General features: G+C 39.5%; 1 protein-coding gene and 2 non-coding genes across 3 annotated transcripts; 2 read left to right on the top strand and 1 right to left on the bottom strand.

Moving 5' to 3' along the window:
* Positions 1-3,176: 3,176 nt before the first annotated feature.
* LOC119906267 (galactose-specific lectin nattectin-like) lies at positions 3,177-8,311 on the bottom strand. The gene is made up of 7 exons (XM_038723832.1): positions 8,234-8,311; positions 7,954-8,019; positions 6,950-6,965; positions 6,711-6,805; positions 6,238-6,372; positions 4,546-4,657; positions 3,177-3,404 (listed from the first exon to the last, which is right to left on the bottom strand). Exons 2-7 carry the CDS (start codon positions 8,017-8,019, stop codon positions 3,337-3,339), a joined length of 492 nt encoding a protein of 163 aa, XP_038579760.1. The 5' UTR covers positions 8,234-8,311; the 3' UTR covers positions 3,177-3,336.
* A 10,164-nt stretch (positions 8,312-18,475) lies between these two features.
* LOC119906296 lies at positions 18,476-18,591 on the top strand. Its single transcript, XR_005444963.1, has one exon. It is a non-coding gene; the product is annotated as a U5 spliceosomal RNA (small nuclear RNA).
* A 2,374-nt stretch (positions 18,592-20,965) lies between these two features.
* On the top strand, positions 20,966-21,079 carry LOC119906294. Its single transcript, XR_005444961.1, has one exon. It is a non-coding gene; the product is annotated as a U5 spliceosomal RNA (small nuclear RNA).
* The last annotated feature ends 3,775 nt before the right edge of the window (positions 21,080-24,854 follow it).

Raw genomic sequence — 24,854 nt, 5'->3', positions numbered from 1 at the left:
AAATGTTGGGCAGCTTTGTAATATTAAAGAGTATAAAAGAATATATATATGAGGTGTAACTTGTTATTTGGCAGTTATTGTGCATCGCAGGTGATGTTATGCAATAACCCAAAAGTAATGTAAGTAATAGTGTAACTAGTTATTTTCTGCAGTGAGTAATCCTGTAAAGTAAGGCATTACGTTTAAAAAAGTAACTAATCCATTAAATTTTTTGAGAAACTACCCCAACACTGGTGACAAGCACAACAGAGCAGGTAAATATGTTGAAAGGAAAGAAAGAGGAAAAAGAAATGTGTGGTGCTGAAAAAAATAATAATTTAGAAGAAAAAAACGGCTCAAGAGGCTGCTAAATGTGTCTAATTAACCAACCTCTTCCGTTTTCCGTTCTCTCCCTGTGAACATGACAATAGAGGGAAGACTAAATCATGCCTGCATATGTGTTGCCTCAGCAGGGATGATATTACATGAGAAAAGTTGATCTACAGGAGAAACAGATCTGAAAGCAGCACAGAATCAGAACCAGAAGGAGCTTTATTATCAAGTGTTTTACACATACAAGGAATTTGCTTTGGTGATAAGAATGACTGAGAGCTGCACTGACTTAAATTCTGTTATAATTATATATTTTGAAATGTCGCGTTTCCTTTTACATAGGCCAAATAAAAACAATTCCACCATAAATTGGTGCAGAAACATTCACCAGAATGCAGGAAAAGAAGGGTTTAAAGATCAATATTTCCTGGAGGAGGTCCCCCCAGACCCCCGATCATATATCTCAGCACTGAAGACATCTTTATCTTTAACACCGTTTAGGGATCTTTTCGTTTCATTCTTGTAAAAATAATAGCACATACCGTGATGTTTCGCGAGCTAAGTGTCTCTTCACACCCCTAATCTAAGCCCCTGTGCCCACCTTTCAACACAAAGTGACGCCCTTGGACTCAGCACAGGCACTGATAAGTAATGCATTTATTATAACCTGAGATTATTTATATATAGGCATATATGCTATATTATATATATATATTATAAAGAACAGTTGAAGGAAAAGGAACAGGAGGAGGAACAGGAGGAGCTGCAGGAGGAGCTGCAGGAGAAGGACGATGGAACCAGAAGGGCAGTGTGCAGGGCTGGGTAGTTAATTATCCACAGATAGGATTAGAGAATGGATTATGTTACGTCCCAAGGTCTAGGGGTGTCCTGGATGTAACATGAATATGTGGCCTCCCACTCTTCCCATTCCCAAACAAGGCCAAAACACAATTTAGCAGTTTTTATTATACATCGGAGATGAGCAGTGCCCAAAACAACAACCAAAACACTAAGAAAATCTAAATCTTTCCTAAACCCAAAAGGTAAAGAAAAGACAAAGCTCTAAAACTAGGCTTGTAAGTCCAAAAACAGGAGAAAACGGTGCAAACAAAAAAAAAAGGGCTTCTCACTCCTACTCACTGCTAGTAGCTGACACAATATAGCTACGACAAAGGAAATTGCTTCATAGCAACAAAAATGGCAAAGCCAACAAAACCAGGTTGTCATAAGACAATCAGAAGGACTACGATAAACTACTTACAATGTAAGTTGAATATAGTCACAACCGTTCACTATGTACAATAAACACAGACATAACACACAGTCCTCAGGCAGGTTGGGAATGGCAGAGAGAGGGGGAGAGTTCCTGTCAGTAGGGATTAAGATGGCTGCTGTCATCCAGGTGCACAATCAGGAGGCTCCAATCAGCTCAACCGGACCAATCCAGTGTGTCCACCTGTTCTCCAGTACCTGCATACACTCACACACACACTCTAATGGAGGAGAACAGCTGACAGTGAGAGATAAACAAACAACAAAATATGACCCCAGGGTCATAACAATTATTATTAGTCATATTTATTAATGATGTTCTTCTCATGCATATGTAGCTGCACAATCAGTACAAGCAGAGTCAGGGTCCAGGGGTCTCATTTATAAAATGAAATATTACCTCTGAGTAGGCTTTCTGAATAAACAAACACTCCTTTGATTGACTTTCCCTGAAATGCGCAAAAAACCCCACACAATTTAAGATCATTTGCGGTGCACAAAACCAACTATGACTGAGGATAATAAACACAAACAGAGATTTCTGTTTCTGCAAAAGAACACCTCAAATATGACAGTTTAATCTGTCTTAGTTTATTCTCATAAATAAGGTGAACAGGAGGACAAATTACATTTAAATTGATGCTATTTTCAGATACCAGACCATAGTTTCATATTGCCTATTGTAATCACATGTTCGTTGCCAGCGTGTGGCTGTGATGCGCTGCTTGTAAGAACACATTATGGAAACATAACGCTGTCATTTAAAACAAGTCATATTTCTTTCAACTCATTGGCAGCCTCATTAAGTGAGCGGACTGTTTGTGTAGCCTAAATAAATGCTCAAACACAAGCGGAATGCATTTGTTTTACTCTCTTTTCAAACGAGGGAATCCAAATTGTAGCTGGGTCATTGTTTAGTTGCAAAATAAAGCTCCAACCCATAGAAGGGTACAGTACTATTCTGAGGTAACACAACAAGGGGTTAGAGGTCAAATTCTATAGAAGAGTTCGGTCCCTACATAACCACCACTCACTGCTCTCCCTGTAGAAGGTCACTGGCCCTCTGTCCTGCAGCTACAGTGCTATTTTGAACTGTTATGAGTCAAATGCACATATATTGGATACCATATCAGTAAATTTCGTTTTGTAGCTTTTCTGTCAGAATTTACCTCCTTTTCTTCATGCAGTAAGAGGTATTAATATTAATTGTGTTTCACTGACCATTTATAGGCAACTATAAGCGTTTAAAGAGTCGGACATTGAGCGCCCTCACATGTGCTACAGTTCAAGTTGGGAACGTACACCATTTTTGGCTTTTGGGCGCACGTACACTTTTAGTGAGGTTTCGATGCACAGTTTTATAAATGAGACCCCAGATCCTGAACTTTGGAAAACTGCCAAATTATTGTTAACAGATGTCTATGATTGATGTACTGGATATGCACACTGGATGTACTTGTAATCATGCTTGTGTGTGTGTCTGTTTTGATTTGTGTGTTTCTGATGTGCTGTAGTTTTGTGCGGTTTTACTCTTTGAATCTGAAATCAAAAGCTGTGGTGCATGAGACGGTGTTACAAAGAGGTGAGACAGGTTGCTGAACTGGATATATGTGTTTATTGAATCAACTGAAATTCAAATCAGAACTGTCTATTGGTTTTCCAGCAGTGATGTCATCGAGGCTTGAGATCCTGGTGGAAATACCATCATCAGTGGAAGTGACATCCTCATGTGTCACCACATGATGAAGATCTTTACAGGCGTTTGGCACAAAGAACAGAATTCAGGGTAGTACAGGAGTAATCGTTGACAAAATCTCTTCCTGTAGACAGATATAACAATAACAGCACATTTTTTCACATTTGCTAAAACTGTCACTATATCCTGACATTAGTACATGAGACAGATAATCTGTAAGAAAAAATAAATAAAATAAAACAAGCAGGTTGCTCCTGCTGCTATTTGCAACAATCTACCACTCCCTGAACAAAACAACCAATCACAGCCAGAAGACTGCAGGCCGTAATGTTTAATTCCCAATATTTTCCAATATTATTCTTTTTTTTTTTTGTTTGACAGTTCACATTATTGTTTAAATGTGGCCCATATCAGACTCTGGTTAAGAAGAGAGCTCATGACCGGTCCATTTTAGGTGTAAAAGGGAATCTGTGAGCAGATGATAGCGAGGTGGAGGATTAAAAGAGCCACATGTATAATATTGGCCTTTGTGGAGCTTTTTCGTACATCGCGCCTCCGTCTGGCGGAGGAACAGCTGCTCTACAGTGACGTCAAAGTCCCATCGATTCCGACACCGATGAGTCCGAGTGTCCAGACTCAGGTCACGTTTTAAAAAATCGGATTTGGACCACATGTTAAAGTGGCCCAAGATCAGGTTCCATGTGACTTGGCCTGTTCACACTGTCATAAAAAGATCAGATCTGAGTCACATATGGGCAAGAAAATCAGATTTGGGTCACATTGGCCTGCAGTCTGAACTTTAGTCATCCTGCTGTTAGACTTTGTCGCAGCTGTCTCTGAAGCTTGGAGCACTTTGCTCTGGGCCACTAAGCATTGGAGGGGCATCTCTTAGAAGACAAGTCACGGCAAGAGGGATCGGGTCCTGTCAAGACTCTTGCCGTGACTCTAGTGTCCTGCTTATGGGTTTGGTGGGAGGGGCTTAGCGTGAAACAAGCAGCAGAGAGGCCAAAGGTTTTTCATTATATGTGCAGTTGTTACCAACTGCTGCTTTAAGTAAGTAAAAACTCTCCTGATATAGGACTCTCTTGCCTTGTAAATGAAACTGTACTAATGTACTAAAAACAAAGAAAGGAAACAATCAAAAAGAACAGAATGCAAGGTATAAATGAGATAATACAGTAAACAATCAGTTACAAAAGATTGAGAACTTTCACATTCCTTCTCAACAAAAATCCCAAACAGGAGGACAGCAGATCATTTTGTACCTGAATAGTTAATCTGCATGCAGTTCTCATTTCCGCCAGCGTTGTTGGGTTCCCCTGCAGTCCAGGCTTTGAAGTCCCACTTGGAACCATCACTCCACAGCCACACACCCTCCTGAAAGAAAAAGTTGTAAGGGTCAATTTACTATTTTTCTTGCTATGCAGACAGTGCAGACATCCCCACTGCAGAGAAATCTGTCACCATTCCAAAACAACTGTTAACAGTTATCAAACTCGGAGACAGGAACCAGGGATTTAGGCCCAAATGCAGACAAAGCTTGATTTATACTTCTGTGTCGAATGTATGGCATAGCCTGACGTGTACCTCCCCAAAAATTCAACTACAAGTTGCAGTGACATATTGTTTACACACCATAACATTTTGGCAAAACTTTGGCAGATTCATCATTGACCATATTTATAAAGATTTTGCATTAATGTGGGAGAATGTGGCTAATGGCAAAATTCCACATTCACAAATGTAAAATTCAGCAGTACGAAACCTGACTTTGTACTTTTTCTCCATAAGGTTGTGCATTATTTCAATTTATTATCTAAATCCAATCCAACAACAAAAAGGCTTTGAAAACTGTCAACATATAATCCTCTTTCTTTATGAATTATACTGTCCCTGGCCTAGTGTGAGATTTTATTATTTATGTGTTGTATATTTGTATACTGCTATGTATTCCTCACAGTGTCCCATGTAAATTGTATGCCTCTGTTTGCAATAAAGATTTAAAGAAATTATGTGATCATTCGGTCATTTACGTATGAAAAGTCGTTTACGTATGAAAGAGCCGCACGCTTATGATTTTACCCCATGGACACCAACGCACAGGTATAAATGCATGCATGAGATATGCGGCCGTCCGCACAGACGTCCCTCTAATGACGATTTTTTTGTCAAACAGACCCTAGCTGTTGACCCTGCCTTTATTTGGGACAGGCGTCCATATGGGACAGGCCTTTAATTCCTCTTGCATAAAACTGAAATAGACTACTATTAAAAAGTTTATTTATTTCAAATATAATATTACTTGTATAAAGTGTATCTAGTAATATCAATCACAAGTCATTCATTTGATCTAGCTCTGACAGACGGCAGTCAGAGAGCGATGGACTTCACATGACGGGATTCACAGCTTGGATTATTTTTTTGAAAAGCTGTTTTGATTCTTTTGATCAGTGGACCCTTACAGACTGAAGGAAGATAAATAATCAAGCAATGGTCACATTCGGACTTAACGAGCACCTCAAAGGTAATGGGAGTCGGCACTTTTCCCCCCTTTTCATCTCTTATACCATGCAGGTTACATCAGTAAATCTATAAGAATTAGACTTTGGGACTTGTTGTTTCCGTTAAATAAACAACTGAACTGTGGAGAATCTAACCGTTCTAACGATGTGCAGCATGTCCATACTGACAGAGGCTATATATAAGCATCTTAGAGCCAGCTAAAGCTGCTGGGTTTAAGAGGTTTTATACATCCAAAGAACTTCTATAAAAACCAGACCAGGCGTTTAAATGGGACCTGAAAATGTGTTCCCACACCAGGCCAGTAAACGGGGTCGGCAGCTATTTGGGACTCGGCTATTAATTTAAGTTTTACGGAATATGCTTCCGTCTTCTCTTTGTAGTTATTTGTTCTCTCTCTTGCAAAAGACATCTCAATGAGATTATCTGATATTCACCTTCACTGCATCGTAGCCTCCGACCCAAGTTGGTTTATGTGAGTTAGTCGATCTGAAAATCAGATCTCTGATGAAGGTGTACTCCTCTGGGGTTTGAATGGAGGCCAGATTCCCACCAATAGAAGTGCAGAAACGCTGATGAGAAAGTGCAAACACACAGTTTAAGTTCAACATAACTAAATGGACATAATATTTAACTAACAATAGAATCCAACAACGAAAGAATCCTTTGTATTTGAAATATTTTCACATGCAGTCAAACTGTGTGAATATCACAATAACAAATAACAAAACACAACTTTACTTTTAGTATCAACATAATTGAGACTGACAGACAGAAAGTTGCCTTTTAAATAATTATTAACAAATGAGGGTTTCTTTGACTGCTTGATTCTTATAGCAGCAAACTGGTTCAGAGGATGTGACAACAAATACAGGGTGGCAGTTTTAGCTGTTATTGTTTCATAAAGTACCTCTGCAGTAGCCCAGTCCACATCACTGAACTGGAACAGGAAACAGCGACTGCCAAACTGAGTCCAACCAGGAGGGCAGGTCGCAGGGCAGTTACCTATAAAACAATTGTCATCTTATCCTCACATTTGACAAGCTAATATTAGGCAGTGTTTTCCATTTTGCTTGAAAAATTACTTCTACAATTACTCCATTTCAAAATTAATTTAATTTCACCTCCATAAATATAAAAAGCACCAACCTTGTCCACTTTGCCCCTGTAGATGTAAAAACACAGCATTAGAAATGAACAGAGTTTTCCTTTTTGTAGCCTTAGATGTGTGAAGATACTCTGTGAACACAATGGAAGCTTTTGCTATTTTTGGTAAGATGGTATTTTATTAAAATGGGGGTATTTGTCTATTTTTGTGACCTTTCGAACATCCGAAAAAAGATTAACTATTCAAAGTGTAAGAAACAGACTGTTTGAGGAAGTTTGCATTGACACTAACCAGCAAAGCTGTGCTGATCAAATAATCATGACACTGAAGCACCTAAGAAGCAGAGTGTGGAAGCTCTTTGGGATTTACACTAAAATTACCAACAAAAATAAGCCTGTAAGCCGACTGTAAAAAGCAGCTGCTTTACTCTACAACCAACACAAATCTGAGGACTTGCCTGCTCGCTGAAACTTATGTGAGGCAGCAGAAGTGGAGCAACATCAGTCTCATCTGACTGCCTGCTTTTCATTTCCTCCTCAGATACTAGAAGCTCATAAGAAGACCATCACCTAAAGAAGGCAAGATCTGTATGCAAGGATATGTGGCCCATTGGTTTTGTTTCAGGAGAACGTTTTCAGGATGATGAAAGAACTGGAGCCACGCAGACAGATGGACATCGCTGGGGAGGTGCAGGATTACAACATATGGGGTTGTGATTGAATCAGTTCAAATTAATTTAATTAGCTTGAATTTGCTCAAACTTGACTTTTTGAAGGAATGACAGCCTTAATGTCTACGAAGCACATTGGTGACATTTTCTTAAATCATTTTCCTAATACACACTTATTGGCTGGTAGTATGGCTCATTCGCCTCCCTAAATATTATCACCACACATGCTTGTTGGAACGGTGCAATTTGATCACATACATTTCAATAAAATGACAATTTAATAGACTAAATTAGGATTTTGCCTTGGTTTCATTAAAACACCCTATAGGTTTAATATAGCTGTAATAATTAAACAAATGTAAAAACTCTACTTACATTTGCTCCAATCCACAGCCCACTGGTCAAACAGAGGAGCCCAATGAAATGAAGAACTGATGCCATCTGTGTAAAGACATTAGACAAATTAATTCACTGATGCCAGGAGTTAACACTTTTGTAATATAAAAATAAAAAAGTCTTATTTCTACATTTATCACTGAAAAGTAAGTCAAACATTAAATATAATCTCTTTTATATAGTTAGTTAGCTGGCTGTTAATATATAGTCTTTTCTGTAAAGCTGGTTCTGTGGTGAAAGTCATGAATTAAAATCTTACCTTGTAGTGATGATCAGATGAAGTAGCAGTAGCAGGTAGCAGGATGTCTTGGAAAAGGGAACTCAGTCCTTATATATCTTTTCTGGGTGCTTTGGTTCCTTAACTTACGTGTCATCCCCTGATAACAGGACACGGTCTAATTTTTGTTATGAATTGTTTTAGCTATTGCCACAGCCTTGAGTAAATGTCAATCAGTTCGTTAAACAATGTTAAAAAAAAAACATTCTAGTAATTTTAAGCAACTGATACGGGAACAAAAACAAAGGTGTTACCTGTTACAGTTAACTGGAGACACAGCTCCACCTGTTCCATGTCAAATGTAATACTAATATAAATATTTTATCTGTATGTGATACAAAACAAAATACATACTTTTTGTTATCATGATGGATCTATTTCCGTCATTATTACATACAGCAGCCACACAGATAATTACATTTATTAATGCCTTTCGGGAAATAATTTATCACTATAGGGAATAATGTTCGGGAGTTCTTCTGGCTCAAAATAGAAGTAATGTTACTGCAGGTGCTTTTTCAAAATTCAATGGAAACATCAAAGCCACCAGTAAATTACCAAAGGGCACGCAGAGACAACACTGTTCTCTCCATTTTGACTATGGATGTTGCTGAAATCAGAAGGAATCATTTTGATGCAATGACCACATATTCAAAAATGTTACTGGTTACTTTCTCTCCTGAAATCTCAAAAAATCTCAATACTTAATTCAGCAACACAATAGCAGCTGTACAAACATCTAGTGACTAAACTGACCACAGGATGTGACGTGCCGGGATCTGTCTAATCCAACAGGTGACAATGACTTGATCAGCCTCCAAAACCATATGCTGACTTCCCTCATCAGCATGTTGGGAAACGTAAAGAAAAATATCTTTGTCAGACATATTAAGGAAGGGAATTATAACGACAAGGTCACAGCACAAGCCGAGGAGATCGAGAAGTCAAACACCAGGCGGAAGTTAGTTTTATAATCTCTAGACAGACACATTTTACCAAGCACCATCTGTGCTAGAATTGTCTTACCTAAGACAGACAGGCATTATGAAAACATATAAAACAAACAAGGCAAAATAAACAGACATAGCCTACTGCCTGAGGGAACGTAAACTCAAACTAATGTGACCGCAACTGTGTAGTATCAGGCAGTATCATGACCGACAAGTACAAAGCAAACATGTTCAGTCAACCCTCATAGACAGCGGACAGAAAGTTATAATTGTGGGAACACACCAAAGAAGGAAGTTTCCTTTCAGAAGCCATGAAAGTTTTTGGTGTTTTTTCTGTTTTCTCCGCTTATCCTGACTTTTTTATTTTTAAGCAGAGTGCAGAACACCCCAAAAATAACCAAGCGTGGCTATACTACAGCATTGATACAAACTCTTAGAGGGGAAGCGGGGAACTAGTGGATGTATGTATTACAGGAAGTGAGAATGTGTATATCATGAGTTTAAGCTGCGGCGTAAGTGTAAATGGTGTGTTGACTGGGATATTTGTAAAAATGACGTGTGTTCACGGAGAATGAGTCTTACAGAAGTGGGTGTTTGAAGAGGAACGATGGAATGAATAAAATGCCACAATTTGGAGTCACAGGACTGAAACACAAGTTAGAGCTAAATGTAATAGTTAGTCGTTTAATGGTTACTTTCTCACCTGAAACTACATTCAGTGGCGCAATAGCAGCTGTACGGTCATCTAGTAACTAAACTGACCACGAGACTTGACATGTCAGGATCTGTCTGATCAAACAGGTAACTGGATCAGTCATCATCAGGGATTTGTGAGGAAAAGCTCACGGCACAAGCAGAGGAGCTCAAGGAGTCAAACTCCAGGCTGAAGGTAGTTTTATAATCTCCACCCAGCACGGTCTGCACTGGCGCTGAACGATAATTTATGTATGAAAATATCAGAGATTATTATGATTATTTTGACATTATGAGTCTGTACCAAATATGGGTAAATATGGATATGGGTCTGTACCAAACAAGCAAGTTCCCTCACGCCTGGAGAATATGATTTCCAGGCACTGGCATCCTTTGTAGAACCACAATGCTTCATTTTAATCTTTCTATTTTTTTTTATTATTGCAGCTTGTGCAATTTGAATATTGCACATGGCCATATTGTGATACTTCAATAAATTGTTCAGCCCTTGTCTGCACTAAGTTGTAGTTAGTTTAAAGGTTATGACTTATCAGCTGCTCTCATCAGCACACTGCTGCCTGTTTCTCCTCTGACAACAGGCCCATGTACAAATATATTGTAATAATATTTATAATTACCGTCAGTTATGTCCACCCGGTGTGTTTATTCGTATAACACCTTTGAACAACAAGGAATTTCCTTGTGACTAAAATAAGAAAATATATATAAAAGAAACACAAGGCAAAATAAACACAGACTGGCCGACTGCCTGTAAACTCAAACTAATGTTCTCAAGACCACAAGTGTGTATACTGCAACAGGTAATATTATCACACACTGACTGACAAGTTAAAAGCAAACATGTTCAGCCATCACTGATTCAGACAGCAGATACAAAATGACTCTTGCGGTTTTACGCTTGGGAGAGGAGGAAGCTTCCTTTTGAACAAATTTGATGTTCAAACATGCATCACAAGATTTTCCTGCCTCTCTTCTCCAGGAGTTTCAATACTTCTTTTGGTACCTAACAAAATGTTTCCATAGCGCAGAGTATTGGATTAACTGTCAGGTACCAAAAGATAGACAGGTGTGTGTGCTGGTAGTCTTCTTTAGTTACTTTAATATTTTAATTAGATTTTTAAAAAACATGATTTTTCTCTTCATTTTGGCCTCAGACAAGCACAAAAGTCTACACCTGTTATTTCAAGGTGTCAGACACATATTTAGTCATCATTTTATACATTATGGAGCAAGGTTTGGTGAAGACGGTTATCGAGAACTTTAATGTTGAAAGCTAAATGGTAAATGGTAACATATTGATAAGAGGAGTAATGAGCAGAGCTGATACTAGATTTGGATTTAAGAAAACGCTATATAACTGCACAGCTGTGCTAGCATTGCTCCAGGACAAAAATTTTGTTTAAATGTTTGAATGTTTTTAGAAAATAGAAATAGAAAATATACAGATACAGATGAACTGGTATTTATGTCCATGTAGCTAATTCACTTCTGTTTTGCAATAGTATTTTCATCTTAAGTTAGATGCTGAGGTTTCCTTGTGTATTGAAAACGAAAGCGACTTACAGTTGCTCTGTATGTCAACTAGGGATTAAGTGTCTTCCTCAGGGACACATTGGTGGATGTGTTGCTAATATGTATATGAGAATGTATACTGTGTATAACTGCCACATATCCCTTGGCAGTCAATTAGCTAATGAGGACCCTGCCAACATTTAGCCCTGATCACAGACAGCAAAGTACCAATACTACATTGCGTACTGGGCAAAGTGGGCAACTTCAGGAAACCCCTGGTCCACCTGTGCATTACCCTTTTTCTATGTATTCATTACGTGGTTTATTAATTATTAAAATGTTCAGTTCATATTGGACATTATTATATACAGTCATTAAGGGTTGCGTTTAGAACAACTCTTTATGTGGCGCTACAGAAACAGTGAAGGACGGAAAAGGTTTGATCAAGCATTTGATCATCTTATTTTATTTAACTAAACACACACAACGCACTGGACTCTTGTGGAGATGTGAACTCAGATAAGGACCCATTCTTTGTTGGTTGAACTTTGGGTTTTGTATTGAGCCCTGACTGCATAATACACTGTTGTGAACAGTTGTACAGTTTTTTTGTAAATGTATTGGTGTATTGGGACACCCCTCTGAATCATTGAATTCAGGCGTTTCAATCACTTCCATAGCCACAGGTGTATAACATCAAGCACCTACAGGCACCCAAACTGCTTCTACAAAACATTTGTGAAAGACTGGGTCGCTCTCAGGCGCTCAGTGAATCCAAGCGTGGCACCGTGATCTTCTTCCCCATTTGGGAGTGAACAACACAGCAGTGGGCGAGCATCTTCATGGGTTGTCCCCTCACAACACCGGGTCAGACAGCTGATAAACCCACTGTGCGCTGCTGCTACAGCCCAGTATGGGTGCGCTGCTAACATTAGCCCCGTCCGGTCTCTGGTTAGCTTCCTCGTCATCTTCCAAAACTTCTTAACCCTGATTCTCCCCCTGGTTCTGGATGGCACGTCTCCCTAAAGACGCCCTCCTCTCCTCTCTTCTGTTTCGTTAGTGTTTACTACAACCACTTCTCTAACTCATTTTGAACTACGACAACTACACCTACAGTCCCCTTGATTCAGCGCTGGGTTATTTGATGACAGGGCTGGCTGGCTGTTAAGTGCTTTCCAGACTCGCGCTTGACCAATGACATAATTCTGTTTATATAAAATAATGCTTTATTTTGGTTCATACATGTTGTCAAAATCTGAAATGTATACAATGTAAAAAAACATTTTAATTTCACTTGCCCCAAGTGTGTCGTGTCAGTCCCCAGATGAAGGCCTGCAAGAGCATCTCAAAATAACAAGCATCTGCTGTATACTAGTGCATGCATAACCACAAACCCATGCATTTAAAATGTTCAGACCAGTTAAATCCAAAGTCCAAATGACAGCTTGACTCCTATCCAAGGGGTGGGTTTGAGAAAGAGTGTGAGTATTGACTTTTACTGATCACGTGGTGATTGAGATGTTATTAGAATGGCAGGTCAAGGGTAAAGAGAACAGTCAGTTGAGGTTAGAGATGAGATGCCTCATCATTCCCTGTCCAGCAGCAGCTGGAGCTTATGGGGCGGATCAATGTCGCTGATGCTGGGTGGGTGATACGGCGTGTCCCCCTCCCCTCTGGTGAGTCTACAGAATTCATGTTTTTGAACTCATGCTAATAATCTAAAAATCTGCCCTCAAGTTTAAGACTGCCTTTAACTCTAAATTGTGAAAATTGAGCGAAATATTGAAACCCTAGGCTCCCATGTTCTTGGTTTAGTGCACATTTCCCTGACATATTTGTTTTATTTATTTCCCTCAAGTACTCATGACAACACAACTGTCTCATACTAATCTAGAGCAGTGATTCTCAAATTTTTCATGTGAAGGACACCTAAACTGAGGCAAATTAGACCACTGACCCCCATTTGATATGATTTTGTCCCAGGATCGCCCATCTGGTAGGATTTTGGCTTTTAGTTGGCTTTTATTCCAGAAAGTATATGAAGTCCATCACCAAAATAGTCATGCATTCAATCACTATGTTACTTAATGGATGGAATTATAGTGAAAATAAATGATTCCCCTTTTTGCTGGGGACCCCCTGGAACCCCCTCAAGGACCCCTAGGGGTCCCCAGACCCCACTTTGAGAACCACTGATCTAGAGGACTAATTAGTTGTTACTACACAGTCACTCCAGTGTGCTATGGATCCCAGTGGTCCTTGGTCTGTCCATGTTGCCCTCAACTAACTCTGCCTTCAGCATGTTTGCAGCGACTGCACAGGTTTTGCAGATGGCACTGCTTCAACGTTTTTTGTTTTGTTGCAGGGACGGAGATAGGTAGTTGTTTTCACATTTAGCGCATAAGAAGATTGCAGAATGTGGCTATTAAAGAGCAAATTTCTCTCAGGACAGACTATAGACTACTTTGTCTATGCTTTACAGTAACATAGGGATTAAAAATGAGCCTGTGTTTGCTTTGCAGCAAGAGGTGAGATTATTTTCATAACTCAAAAATATTGTGTTCTCTTCAGCCCGCATTGACTCACTGGGGGATCAACCATTGTTATGTGAATGCTTTTATTCTAAGTTCGTATCAGTAGTTAGGTACACATTGTCTTTTTAATTAACTGTGGTTATTCTTTCCTACGGCTTACTTTTTAAAAAAAGAATCATGTCAACACTGTGCTTGGTTGTTCAGTCGGTAGGGCTGCACGATTATGGCCAAAATGGTAATCACGATTATTTTGATCTATATTGAGATCAAGATTTTGCTTATGTATAATTCTTTGCATTAACCATCAGGTTTCTTCAACTTTCACTCAGAAGCAAAAATCAGCCTTTAAACTTGAAATAATTTTTTTTTTTTCTTTTTATCGTGATAACATTTTTGGCCATATCGTCCAGCTGTAGTATCACCCTCTTCAAGGAACTGGACTCTGTTGTGTTGTGACAGATTTGTCTACGGTGGTCACATGAGTTGCTTTTGCATTCTTTGATAGTACCAGTGTGCAGTGCTCTCCAAATTACATGTAGGCTATAGGCCACATATGACTTCTGGACCCAAGTCGCATAAAACGCTTCCATCCATCATGGATGCGCAGATATTATTGTTGTTGCCAGATATTTAGCTAATATCATTTTATCTCTGTCACGAGAAGGATGCTTTGTCTGAACACAAATAAATGTCTTAATTATTATTATAGTCCATTGAACCCACACATGAATATTTAAAAGTCAAAGTAAAAATATGATTGATTAGCTGATATTTTGAGTGAAGGACATCACTATTAGCAGTTTAAAAAATGCTTATCAGTACATCCCTACTAAAGCCAACATTAACTCACCTTCACCTCCATCCCTGGGACAAAGAGTAGTTGGCAGATGTTTGGGTATTGGCTCATTAGATCAGCGAGATCATACAGTTTCAGACCTTCATGTAGCTGGGAGAGAAGTGTGGCATGGGGAACAACAGCACTAAGATATTTAAATGTCAAAACCTGAACATTAACAGACATCCATGACAAGTGCAAAGTGTAAAAACAAACATACCGAACAATTTCTTCTTTCTTTTCAACATTAACAGGTCATTGTAGTGTCTGTGGCCGACTTCACCTTAAAACGACCCGCGCACATCCTCACACACAGGGGAAAAAATGGATTACAGAGCAATGGTGTTGTGTCTTTGAAGGTGCTGTCTAGTCTAGTAAACAGAAGGTGGCTGGTTCCAGCAGCAGCACCTCAAGAGCACGGAACTTGTAACTACGCCTGATAACTGCTTGGCTCCTTGCAGGGCTTTGAGTGGTGGGTAGACAAGCGATATAGATTTGGAGTCAGATTACATTAATTTACTGTAATATTCTAAAATGGGTTATATGGATGAAGTCATACTTCACAAAATGTTGGACCAAAATACCCCAATACTGATGGACTGGCAATATAGCTTTCATAAGATGAGGTTTCTGATTAACAGTTATTATTAATTTGTATGATCAGAAAGTGCATCAAAGTACAGAAAATTGCATTACTTACACTAATACAGGATTTAAATCCGGAAAAAGAGAACATGTGTGCTATATCACAATATTAAGATATCCAAAATCACAGCCAATGTCTAGTGTCATGTCATAATATTAATTATATTGCCCAGCCATATCTGAATGAAATCTCAAACTCTTTGTATTGACGTAATGATATTTTTTTTTTTGCTAGAGCATAATATGAGATTTTTTAATCTTGTGCAAACAGGATAATTTACTATAAATTCATATGAGTCTTTTAGGACTTCAGATTCTTGCGGCCACCATATAATGGAGAAAACTCAGCTGATCAAGTTTTATTTCAACCTTTTAATGTCATACAATGACATTCTTACTGCTCTAGCACTTACTCACAGGATTGTCATCAGCAGGAATCGTTTGCTGCACATACTAAAAGACAGCAGACTCAGCCGACGGAGGGGCTATGCAGATTTAAGCCATGTCATTGACTTCATCCTGCACAACTACAGGATCCCGGGGAAGATGCTTGGATATAGATGGATGTTTAGCAAATGCCAAGAACATAGCCTTAAAGCAAAAAAAAAAAGAAGTGAGAATCATATTGACCGAGCTGGACTTCACAGGACAAGTTAAAACCTTTTGGTGTGTGTATTAATGGATGTATCGACGGCTTCTCTCGGAAAGTAATTTGGCTGAATGCCTACAACACCAGCAGTGACCCAAGAGTCATTGGGAGATATTTTGTAGAAGTTTTAGGATCACTAGGTAACTGTCCCAAACTAGTGCACACTGACCGTGGCACATAAACTGCCTTAAGAGCTGCAGCAGCTTTTACCCTTAAACCATGGAGACACTTTGTCAGGAGAGCGAAACTAGCTCACTGGAGTGAGTACAGCAAACCAACGCATTGAGAGTTGGTGGGGCGGAACTCCAGAAAGAGGGTATGGAATATTGGATCCAGCTTCTTGGTGAGCTATGGGACGGACGATTACTGGACAAGGTCATTCTTCAGCTGTGCGTAATGGGAATTATTCAGGTAACAAGTGGATGATTGCAAAACATTATATAAGGCTATTAAAACTCATGACTGTCATTCAGTGATTAATTGTGTCAATCCGATATGTTGTTTCCTTTCCTTTTCTTCTTTTCTTGCCCGTTACATTTTATGTTTATTTCCAGGAAGAGCTCAATAACATTAAAGATGTTTGGAACGCACACCGAATCCGACCTGTGTCCAACCCAAACGTGCCACATGGAATCCCCAAATGTGATGTACTGCACCCCAGAGTGCCCTGCGATGGACTGGCGACCTGTCCAGGGTGTACCAAGCCTTTCGCCCGATGTCGGCTGGGATTGGCTCCAGCCCCCCGCGACCCTGTACGCAGGATAGGCGTTTGATGATGGATGGATGGATGCACCCCAGAGTTATGGGACACTGAGGACAATGTGTGTTTCGCAGCTGCGTTCCTTGTGATGAAGATACATTTGATCTTCGTTTGATACTTCTGGAGGAACTGGTCTTACCGTTCTACAGTAAAAGCCTCATGGAAGCGATTGACCTAAATTTAACACTAAGGAACTTAACTTCTCACTCATGTGTCATCAATAGCAACACAGTTAGATGTTTAATTTGAAATGGCATTAAATAAGTAACATTAAGCCTATTTAGAAATGCAGGAAATTTAAAGTGCATTACACAGCCACTGCATGCATCTGCTGTGAATTATAGAAAGCTATGACTGTTGTTAACATTACTGTTACATAAAAGTAATAATAATTTGTTTATAACAGTATCAAGAAGACAGTCTAGAGAGTCAATTTGAAAATACTTTATCAACACTTCACTTTGAACACTTACAGTGGTGTGAAAAAGTGTTTGCCCCCTTCCTGATTTGTTATTTTTTTGCATGTTTGTCACACTGAAATGTTTCAGATCATCAAAGAAATTGAAACGTTAGACAAAGATAACACAGGTAAACACAAACTGCAGTTTTTATATGATAAGATTTTTATTATTAAGGGAAAATAAATTCAAACCTACGTGTGTGAAAAAGTGGAAAGCAGAATCCATATGTTGAAGAGGGAGAGAGAGATAAAAAATAATTGTCCTTGGGTCATGAGTCCTGCACCTTACAAACTGAGCTAACCAAACAACATGTCACTGCAAGTCCATGTTATGCCTTATTTTCTCATCCACCATCTAATGGTTGCAAATATTTCACCGATGCAAAACTTATTTACCGACACCTGCAGGATATTCTTCTTCTTCTTCTTCTTCTTCTTCTAATGTACGTATTCAACATAGTGATGAGTGTCTGCACTGCCTGAACAGTGACGAAACGCGCTCTGTGGTGCTGTGTGTCCGTTTTCAGCTGCTGTAGAAACATGGAAGGGGGGACCCGCGGTTATGTAGATATAAATGTCTCATTCTAAGGTCATAAAAACACAACAGTTTATAGTGTAAGGTCCTTACACACCACTGAAAACATAGTTATGGATCTTTTATTGAATATCTGTCAATAAATCCTCAGAAATATTACATACTGAACCTTTAAGTGTTTAATGTTCATACTCTTCTGATATGGGGCGCTGAAACACCCTCTCATATATTTCAACATTGAATGTTTCTGCAAATTAGCGTTAAAATATCTTCTCGTCTTGTTTTCATGAACCAAATATTGTGCATCGACATGTCTTGTGAGCTAAGTGGATTAAAACAGAAAAGTAAATGAATAACACTGAGGGAGGGGGGGGGGGACATTTTAAACGAGAATGACGCCCTCAACTCCCAGCATGCCTTGCGTCACAACGTGAGCGCAGGAGAAGCGTTGTGTTTAGATTTAACTACAGTTAACAAGTGCAAAGTTTAGACTAAATGTATCAGCACAGATATGTTTGTCCACAACACGAGTCCGCTGTGTGTTTTTATTTAGTGGCATCAACTTTACACCAGAGGTGAGTTTCATGTCCCCGCGGAAGTGATGGTCTGCTCGCGCTGCATCAAAGTAGATCACTCTGATTTCTCTTCAGATCGTATAAATCTTTCGCCTTTTACTAAAGATTTCCGTGGAGAGGATCAATAAGAGTTATACTCAATTTTTTGATGCCCTGCTGAAAGGCGGGGCTGCTGATTGTGTGCAATGAAAAAATATGAGCGATACCCGCTGAGATCCGTTAGCGATGCAAGAACTTCAGATAGAAACGCACGGACGTCTGTGTCCATGTAATGTGGCTTTTACTGTGATCTTCCTTCATAATCTTCAGGGAGGTGGTCAATTTTATTCCTCTCATAATTAACCACCCAGAATTATTTTAATTGTCTGGTTCTGCTTTGCAACACAAAAACAAACGAATTCAGTCAGTGAACCCCAACTTGAAGTAAATGTTTATCTGATTGTCGGTACTGTTTTAATTGGTGAACTTTATAAACTATGTTGGCACATGCCTGCAACATATAAAGGCACAAACAGCAACATTTTATTTTCCAACAATTTAGAGATTCATTTTCAATAAAGCACCAACTTCTGTTTTAGAGTTTCAGTCACTTCCAGGAGCTTAAGTGTTGCATATCGTTGTACAGTCCTTTTGAGCTTTACAGTCTTTTTAAACGATATGTTATGGAGTCCCTATATGCATCGAGATCATTCTTCAAGTCAGGGAAGAATGGTTTAGAACCAGTAAATTTACAGTTTTGGATATTATATTTAGCAAGGAAGAATATAAGATTTGTTCTGAAATATCGTCCTTTCTGATCCCTCCTGAGATCAAAAACACCAAATAAAACTTCCTTTAAAAGAAAAAGAAACACCGGAATGAGATGAGCCTGAATAAACTCCAACACGTTTGATTTTATTATAGACATGTAGCCAACCAAAGCACTTGCTCTGCAGTAGCACAGGCAGCCAAAACAATCTGATTATTCCTAAAGCATCTAAATAATCTTTCCAACGCAAAGAATGATTGTGGCAGTAACACGGGAGCAGCTCGTTGTTAAAGCAGGTAAACCAGCATACAGAGGAAGCTGTGCGTCATGCGTAAAGCCCAACAGGACTGTTTTATCCACCATATTTTCTCTCTCTGTGCATCTCAATAAATAACAGCTGGTAGCTGCTGAGTGAAAGCCAAGATTAGTTTCACGGCGACATTCTGTTCACATCGCTATTAAACAGTAGGCTATGAAAAAAACAAAACAAAAAAAAAACAGGCTAATATCCATCAAAAGAAAGCGATGCTCTTTTCAACAAAAGAATACTGTTAATTCATCAGAATCATTCTAGTGATCATCAGACTTGGATGTTACAGTGTGAAGTTTCCGTTTTCTCTGCAGAGACTAAGACGCTTTTAATGCGCCATTAATGGAAAGTGAAAGTGCCGGCTGGCTCGTTAAAGAGCGACGCAGGCTGCTTTCCAACACGGCTCACTGGATTTCAGTTGCTTCAGTAGAACAATAAAGCCTTAAACTGAAAAGGTATTTGCCTGATTTTATAGGATAAAGTTTTCCATCTGACCAGCTCATTCATATCTGTGATAAGCGCCCGTCTCTGTACCACACAGGAGACCTGGCGCTCTTCTGCGTAACAGCGCGCACACAGCTGGCTGACAGCGCCTCTGTTAACGAAGCCTATAGCATATTACAGACTGGTGAAATTATGAAGGTATGAATGGACAATGTACCGAAATTAAAAGTAGATTACTGGCCCACAGAAAATATTGGAGTAAAGAGTAAAAGTAGGCTACAGTTTTAAAAAAAGGACCGTGAGAAGGTGCCAATAGCTTTATTTGATTTGATTTATTTATTTTACAAAACTACATTACTTGTAACAAGTCACTACCCACCCTGCAGCAGGCGTCTCCACTGCTGTCTTCAGGTACAAAAAGCACAAAATAAAGTAATATTAAGGCTCTTTGCTGCACCACTCTTTTTTCTCCCTTAACTTTTCAGCACCACCTTTGCCTTCTGTCGCATGTTTTCCATAGGCCTACATGCTTTTTGTCCGCGTTTCAACCGTTTAATCATATCTGAGTGTGTGACTGATTTATTAACTAGTCACTCAAACCGGGGGGTGGGGGTGGGGCATGTCCCTCTCACGTGTAATGGGTGTTAGAGGGGGGAGTAATTTAATATTTATTTAAGAGTCCTGACACAGCTGGAAGTGTTGGTACTGCTGTCGTGCAGTCGTACCCTTCTGTAGTTGAAATTAATATTTTAAACTCACGAAAATCCCCTGGAGTAAATTTTAAATAGGTAAACCAGAAGCGAACACACAATCCCAGCATGCCTTGCGTTGCACAAACGTGAACGCGCAGGATAAAAGTTGCGTCTCACAGTATCACAGTTAACACGTGAGAGGCTACATTTATATCCACGTGCGACCTTTCTGTCCATCAGAACCGCCACATGTAAACAACATGAATCCGTTTAGTGGCATCAACTTTACACCAGAGGTGAGGGTCATGTTCCCGCGGAAGTGATCGTCCTCTCACTGCAAATTAAAGTAGATCACTCTGATTTCTCTTCAGATCGTATAAATCTTTCGCCTTTTACTAAAGATTTCCGTGGAGAGGATCAATAAGAGTTATACTCAATTTTTGGTGTCCTGCTGAACTGCAGGACTTCTGCATGTGTGAAATGGAAATATCAAAGTTGAAACTGATATGGCCAGTAAGGCGATAGTGATGCAGGATAAGCATGCAAGCTGCATATACAAGTATGTTGCATATCATTCCTGCAGATGTTTGACTCCTTTCCATCCTCTCCTGTAGTAGTTCTCAGTTGCCTACAAGTAACTGTCAAAACTTTTCATTCAGTCTGCATTACCAGCATCTTGACCAAACTGTTAATCTCACCTCCAAAACTCACTCAAACCACCAAAACACTTCATCTCAAAATAAACTCGTTCCACTAAACACTGGCAACAATTCTCACTCAGAAAGTACAGCAGGGAGCGTGTACACATACTGTAAATTAAAATGTTTTATCTTTGAAGCTTGAATGGATTTTCTATTAAATCATCATATTTTCACTTCGTAGACTGCAGTAAAGGAAAAGTAACAAATTCAGAAACAGAAATTTTCGTCAGTATCCTTTCTTTTTTCCATATCACTGCATGTAGTAAATTAATTTTAAAAAATAAAAATACTTCCTAAAATGTATATTTGCTGCAAAACAGTTTTTTTAACAATTCCTGAACCAATTATGCTAAAATACAAGCACATTTCCTGCTTTACACTTAGACTGCGGTCCTAAACCACACTTCAGTGTGCAGTGTTCAAAACACTGCACACTGAGATGCAAACATACGTACATATTCTGTAAATATTTTCTATCCAGTATATGTCTGGTTAGTGAAGAAATGCAGGACATTTGCCATTATTCTGTTTTTAACAGTTGTGGACACAGTGTGTTAGCATTTGAAAAGATGTGCAGTAGATATATAGTGTTGGTAAAGCAATACATCATATTCTGTAAGATCATCATGTGTTTGTAGCTTTGCTGTCCTGTGACAACCATGTATCTCTAAAAGGGTCAACTTTTCATGAACTCAGAAAAAACAGCCCTGTTTCCAGCTGATCTAAGGTCGGTTTTAATATTAGAAAGTACAATAATTTTCTCACACCACTGAAAGGAACATTTCATCCTTTGGTTTATCAGAAGAGTTCAAATTCAAAATCACCACATTTGGAGATACATGGTGTTCACTGGACAGGAGAGGAATAAAAATTGTAATGTAAAAGTAAGTAGCTATCAAAGCTGTCAGACAAATGAAGGGGAGTAAAAAGTACAATATTCGCCTCTGAGATGTAGAGGAGTAGAAGTAATACTCAAGTAAAGTACAAGTACCTTAAATTTGTTCTAAAGTACAGCACTAGAGGAAAAGTACTTAGATACATTCCACCACTAATTAAGACACTCAATTCTCAATTCAAACACTTTGTTATTATTATTAGACTTTATTGTCCACCTTAGTGGAAATTTGTCTTCGACTTCTCCGAACAAATATGCAAACGATGACACCACATTTAAAATTACAGTAAAAAATACACACAGTTAAGAGTACGACACTGTACCAACATCAACATACAACAACAGTTGTGCCATAAACAGACAATGGAAAGCAGCACAGCAGACTTCTGTTTGTACATTGACATGCAGTACACCGTGTACACTATGTACTTGTGTAATGTGTAAATTTGGACAGGGTAGTGGTTATTTAAATCAAACACTGCCTTTGTGCACTTCAGTTTTTCTGGATTGCTAAGACACGCTTAATGAAACTGGGATCCACTCGCAGACTGTATAAAAGAAGTGGACATTGTCATCATGACGTCACCCGTTGGTTTCTGGACTGCCGTTTTGAAGCCTCGAGTTTGGCATTTTGGCCTCCGCCATGATGATTTTTTTGCAACCAGCGGCATCAGACGTGACCATATTTGGACGAGACGGTGGAGCTAACGGCCGTGTGTGGAGCTAGCTAGCTTGCTTAGCTAGGTGCATCTGTAATTCACAGTCTTAAAACTAAATGTACTCACCAGAGAAAGTGAACAGCCGACTCCTAACGCTGGTTAAATTCACACAGCGGCTTGGGTACCAGTCACTCTGGCCTGATTGACAGGTCGCCATGGTTACGACTTGTCAATCACGGATAGTAATGCCCTGAAGTATGCTCTGCTTTATGGTCTATTTTTCTGTAAATTGGACCATAATTTACTAAATGAACACCATGCTGTATTGAAGAAGACATTAAACTAGCGACTGAGACCAGAAACTCATTATGAAAGTGTTTACTGAGGTAATAAATCAGCTGAGAAGTAGAAACATTTTAACATTATTTCTAATGGAGCCGGACTTCTTCTTGAAACCAGAGATGTCGCCCCCTACTGGTCATTTGATAGAATGCAGGTTGAAAGGACTTCCCCACTCGCCTCAGTTTTCAGACCCTAAGTTCCCCCTTGGTTCCACTTGATCTTCATCATCACCTTTTAGCTCATATCTTGCAAATGTGTTAACTGATTTTTTTCACATATTATTCGCACCCTTTTTCAAAACACTTAAACACACAACGCAGATCTTATAGAAAGAACCCTTCTTTCAGGTATCAGATGTCCAGAAGGACGGGAGGATAAAAGCATAGATGGATGAAGGAAGTATTATTTTCTTAGGGATTTATTATTGATGTTTTTCACCATACAATGACTTCAATGAGCACATTAAGAAGGTCAAGAAAGGCAGTTAAATAGAGACATCATAAAATTAGTATCATACCACTTCTGTATTTCTTGCATTTGACCGCCATCCTACTTGGAAGTGTCCTGCAGCAGTAACGGTCTGGCCATCTGGAGAACCTGGACAAATCCCGGTAGGCCAGCCAACCTCAGGGCCGGTGGGCCGCCTTCCTTAGCCTAAACCTGTTTACTAATAATGAAAAAGTTGGCAGAAGGTTGAGCGACAGGGGCCAACCCCGCCTTCTCCCCAGGCTATTCCATATGAACGTCAACGCAGCCCTTCGCCCCGCCACATCCATCTCACTTATGCACCACAATGACAGACAGCAAGAAAACAAGCTGCAACAGAACATGGAAAAGCAGAGTTTAACTGAAATGTAAAAAAGTAGGCCTAACCGACTCCTTCTGTGGTAGTACTAGTAGCTACCAGGGCCACAGACACTAAGACCAGGAAGAGAAAGATGCCACAGAGGACAGCAAAGCCGCAGACAGCTGAACCTCAATATCAGCGCTGACCGCCACATATTGATTTTTGATTTTTTTTTTTACTAAGCCTATTAAAAACTGTTTTTCTGCAGAGCTGGGCACAGCACCTCCTCCTCTCTCTCTCTCTCTCTCTCTCTCTCATGAACACCACTGCACAAATCTCACAACGCTGTCAATGTTGGAGACCCACCACTTTTCAACACAAAGTGACGTCCTTGCTGCTGTCAGTCATTTAAACGTTTCCATGCGCGCAGTAATGTCGCAGTTAATATCGTGGGACATTTATGCAGCAAAACCAAACAAAATTACCGTAGTGAAAAGCTTGAAAGGTCAGACAGAGGAAACAGAATTCAACTTTTAGGGTCTGAAGTGTTTAGATGCTCTGATGAAGCTCAGAATTGATCAGGAGGACGGCTGCTTCACTCCAGACAGTGTCTCTGTATGATCCTGGACTGTGTGTGAGACCGTTTGGATGTGTAGAAGAACACAACATATTATTTAACATTAGATCCTGATGATCCTGTCGGCTTGTCGAGAGATTTAAATACGAGGTTATGCTGCTGTGGCTGGTACGTAAATGCGCACAGCGTCTCTCTTGATGGGGAGGCTGTTTCACCCACCCTGAAATTCGCAAAATGTATTTATCGCCCAAAACTCTGTCTGCAAACAGCAGTGCTCTC

The sequence above is a fragment of the Micropterus salmoides genome, unplaced genomic scaffold (assembly GCF_014851395.1).
Source record: "Micropterus salmoides isolate LMB-PRFRI ecotype aquatic unplaced genomic scaffold, ASM1485139v1 Ms_hic_scaffold_16, whole genome shotgun sequence".
Lineage (NCBI taxonomy): Eukaryota > Metazoa > Chordata > Actinopteri > Centrarchiformes > Centrarchidae > Micropterus > Micropterus salmoides.
The sequence above is the reverse complement of the archived record's forward strand: the minus strand, read 5'-3'. Positions and strand labels throughout refer to the sequence as shown.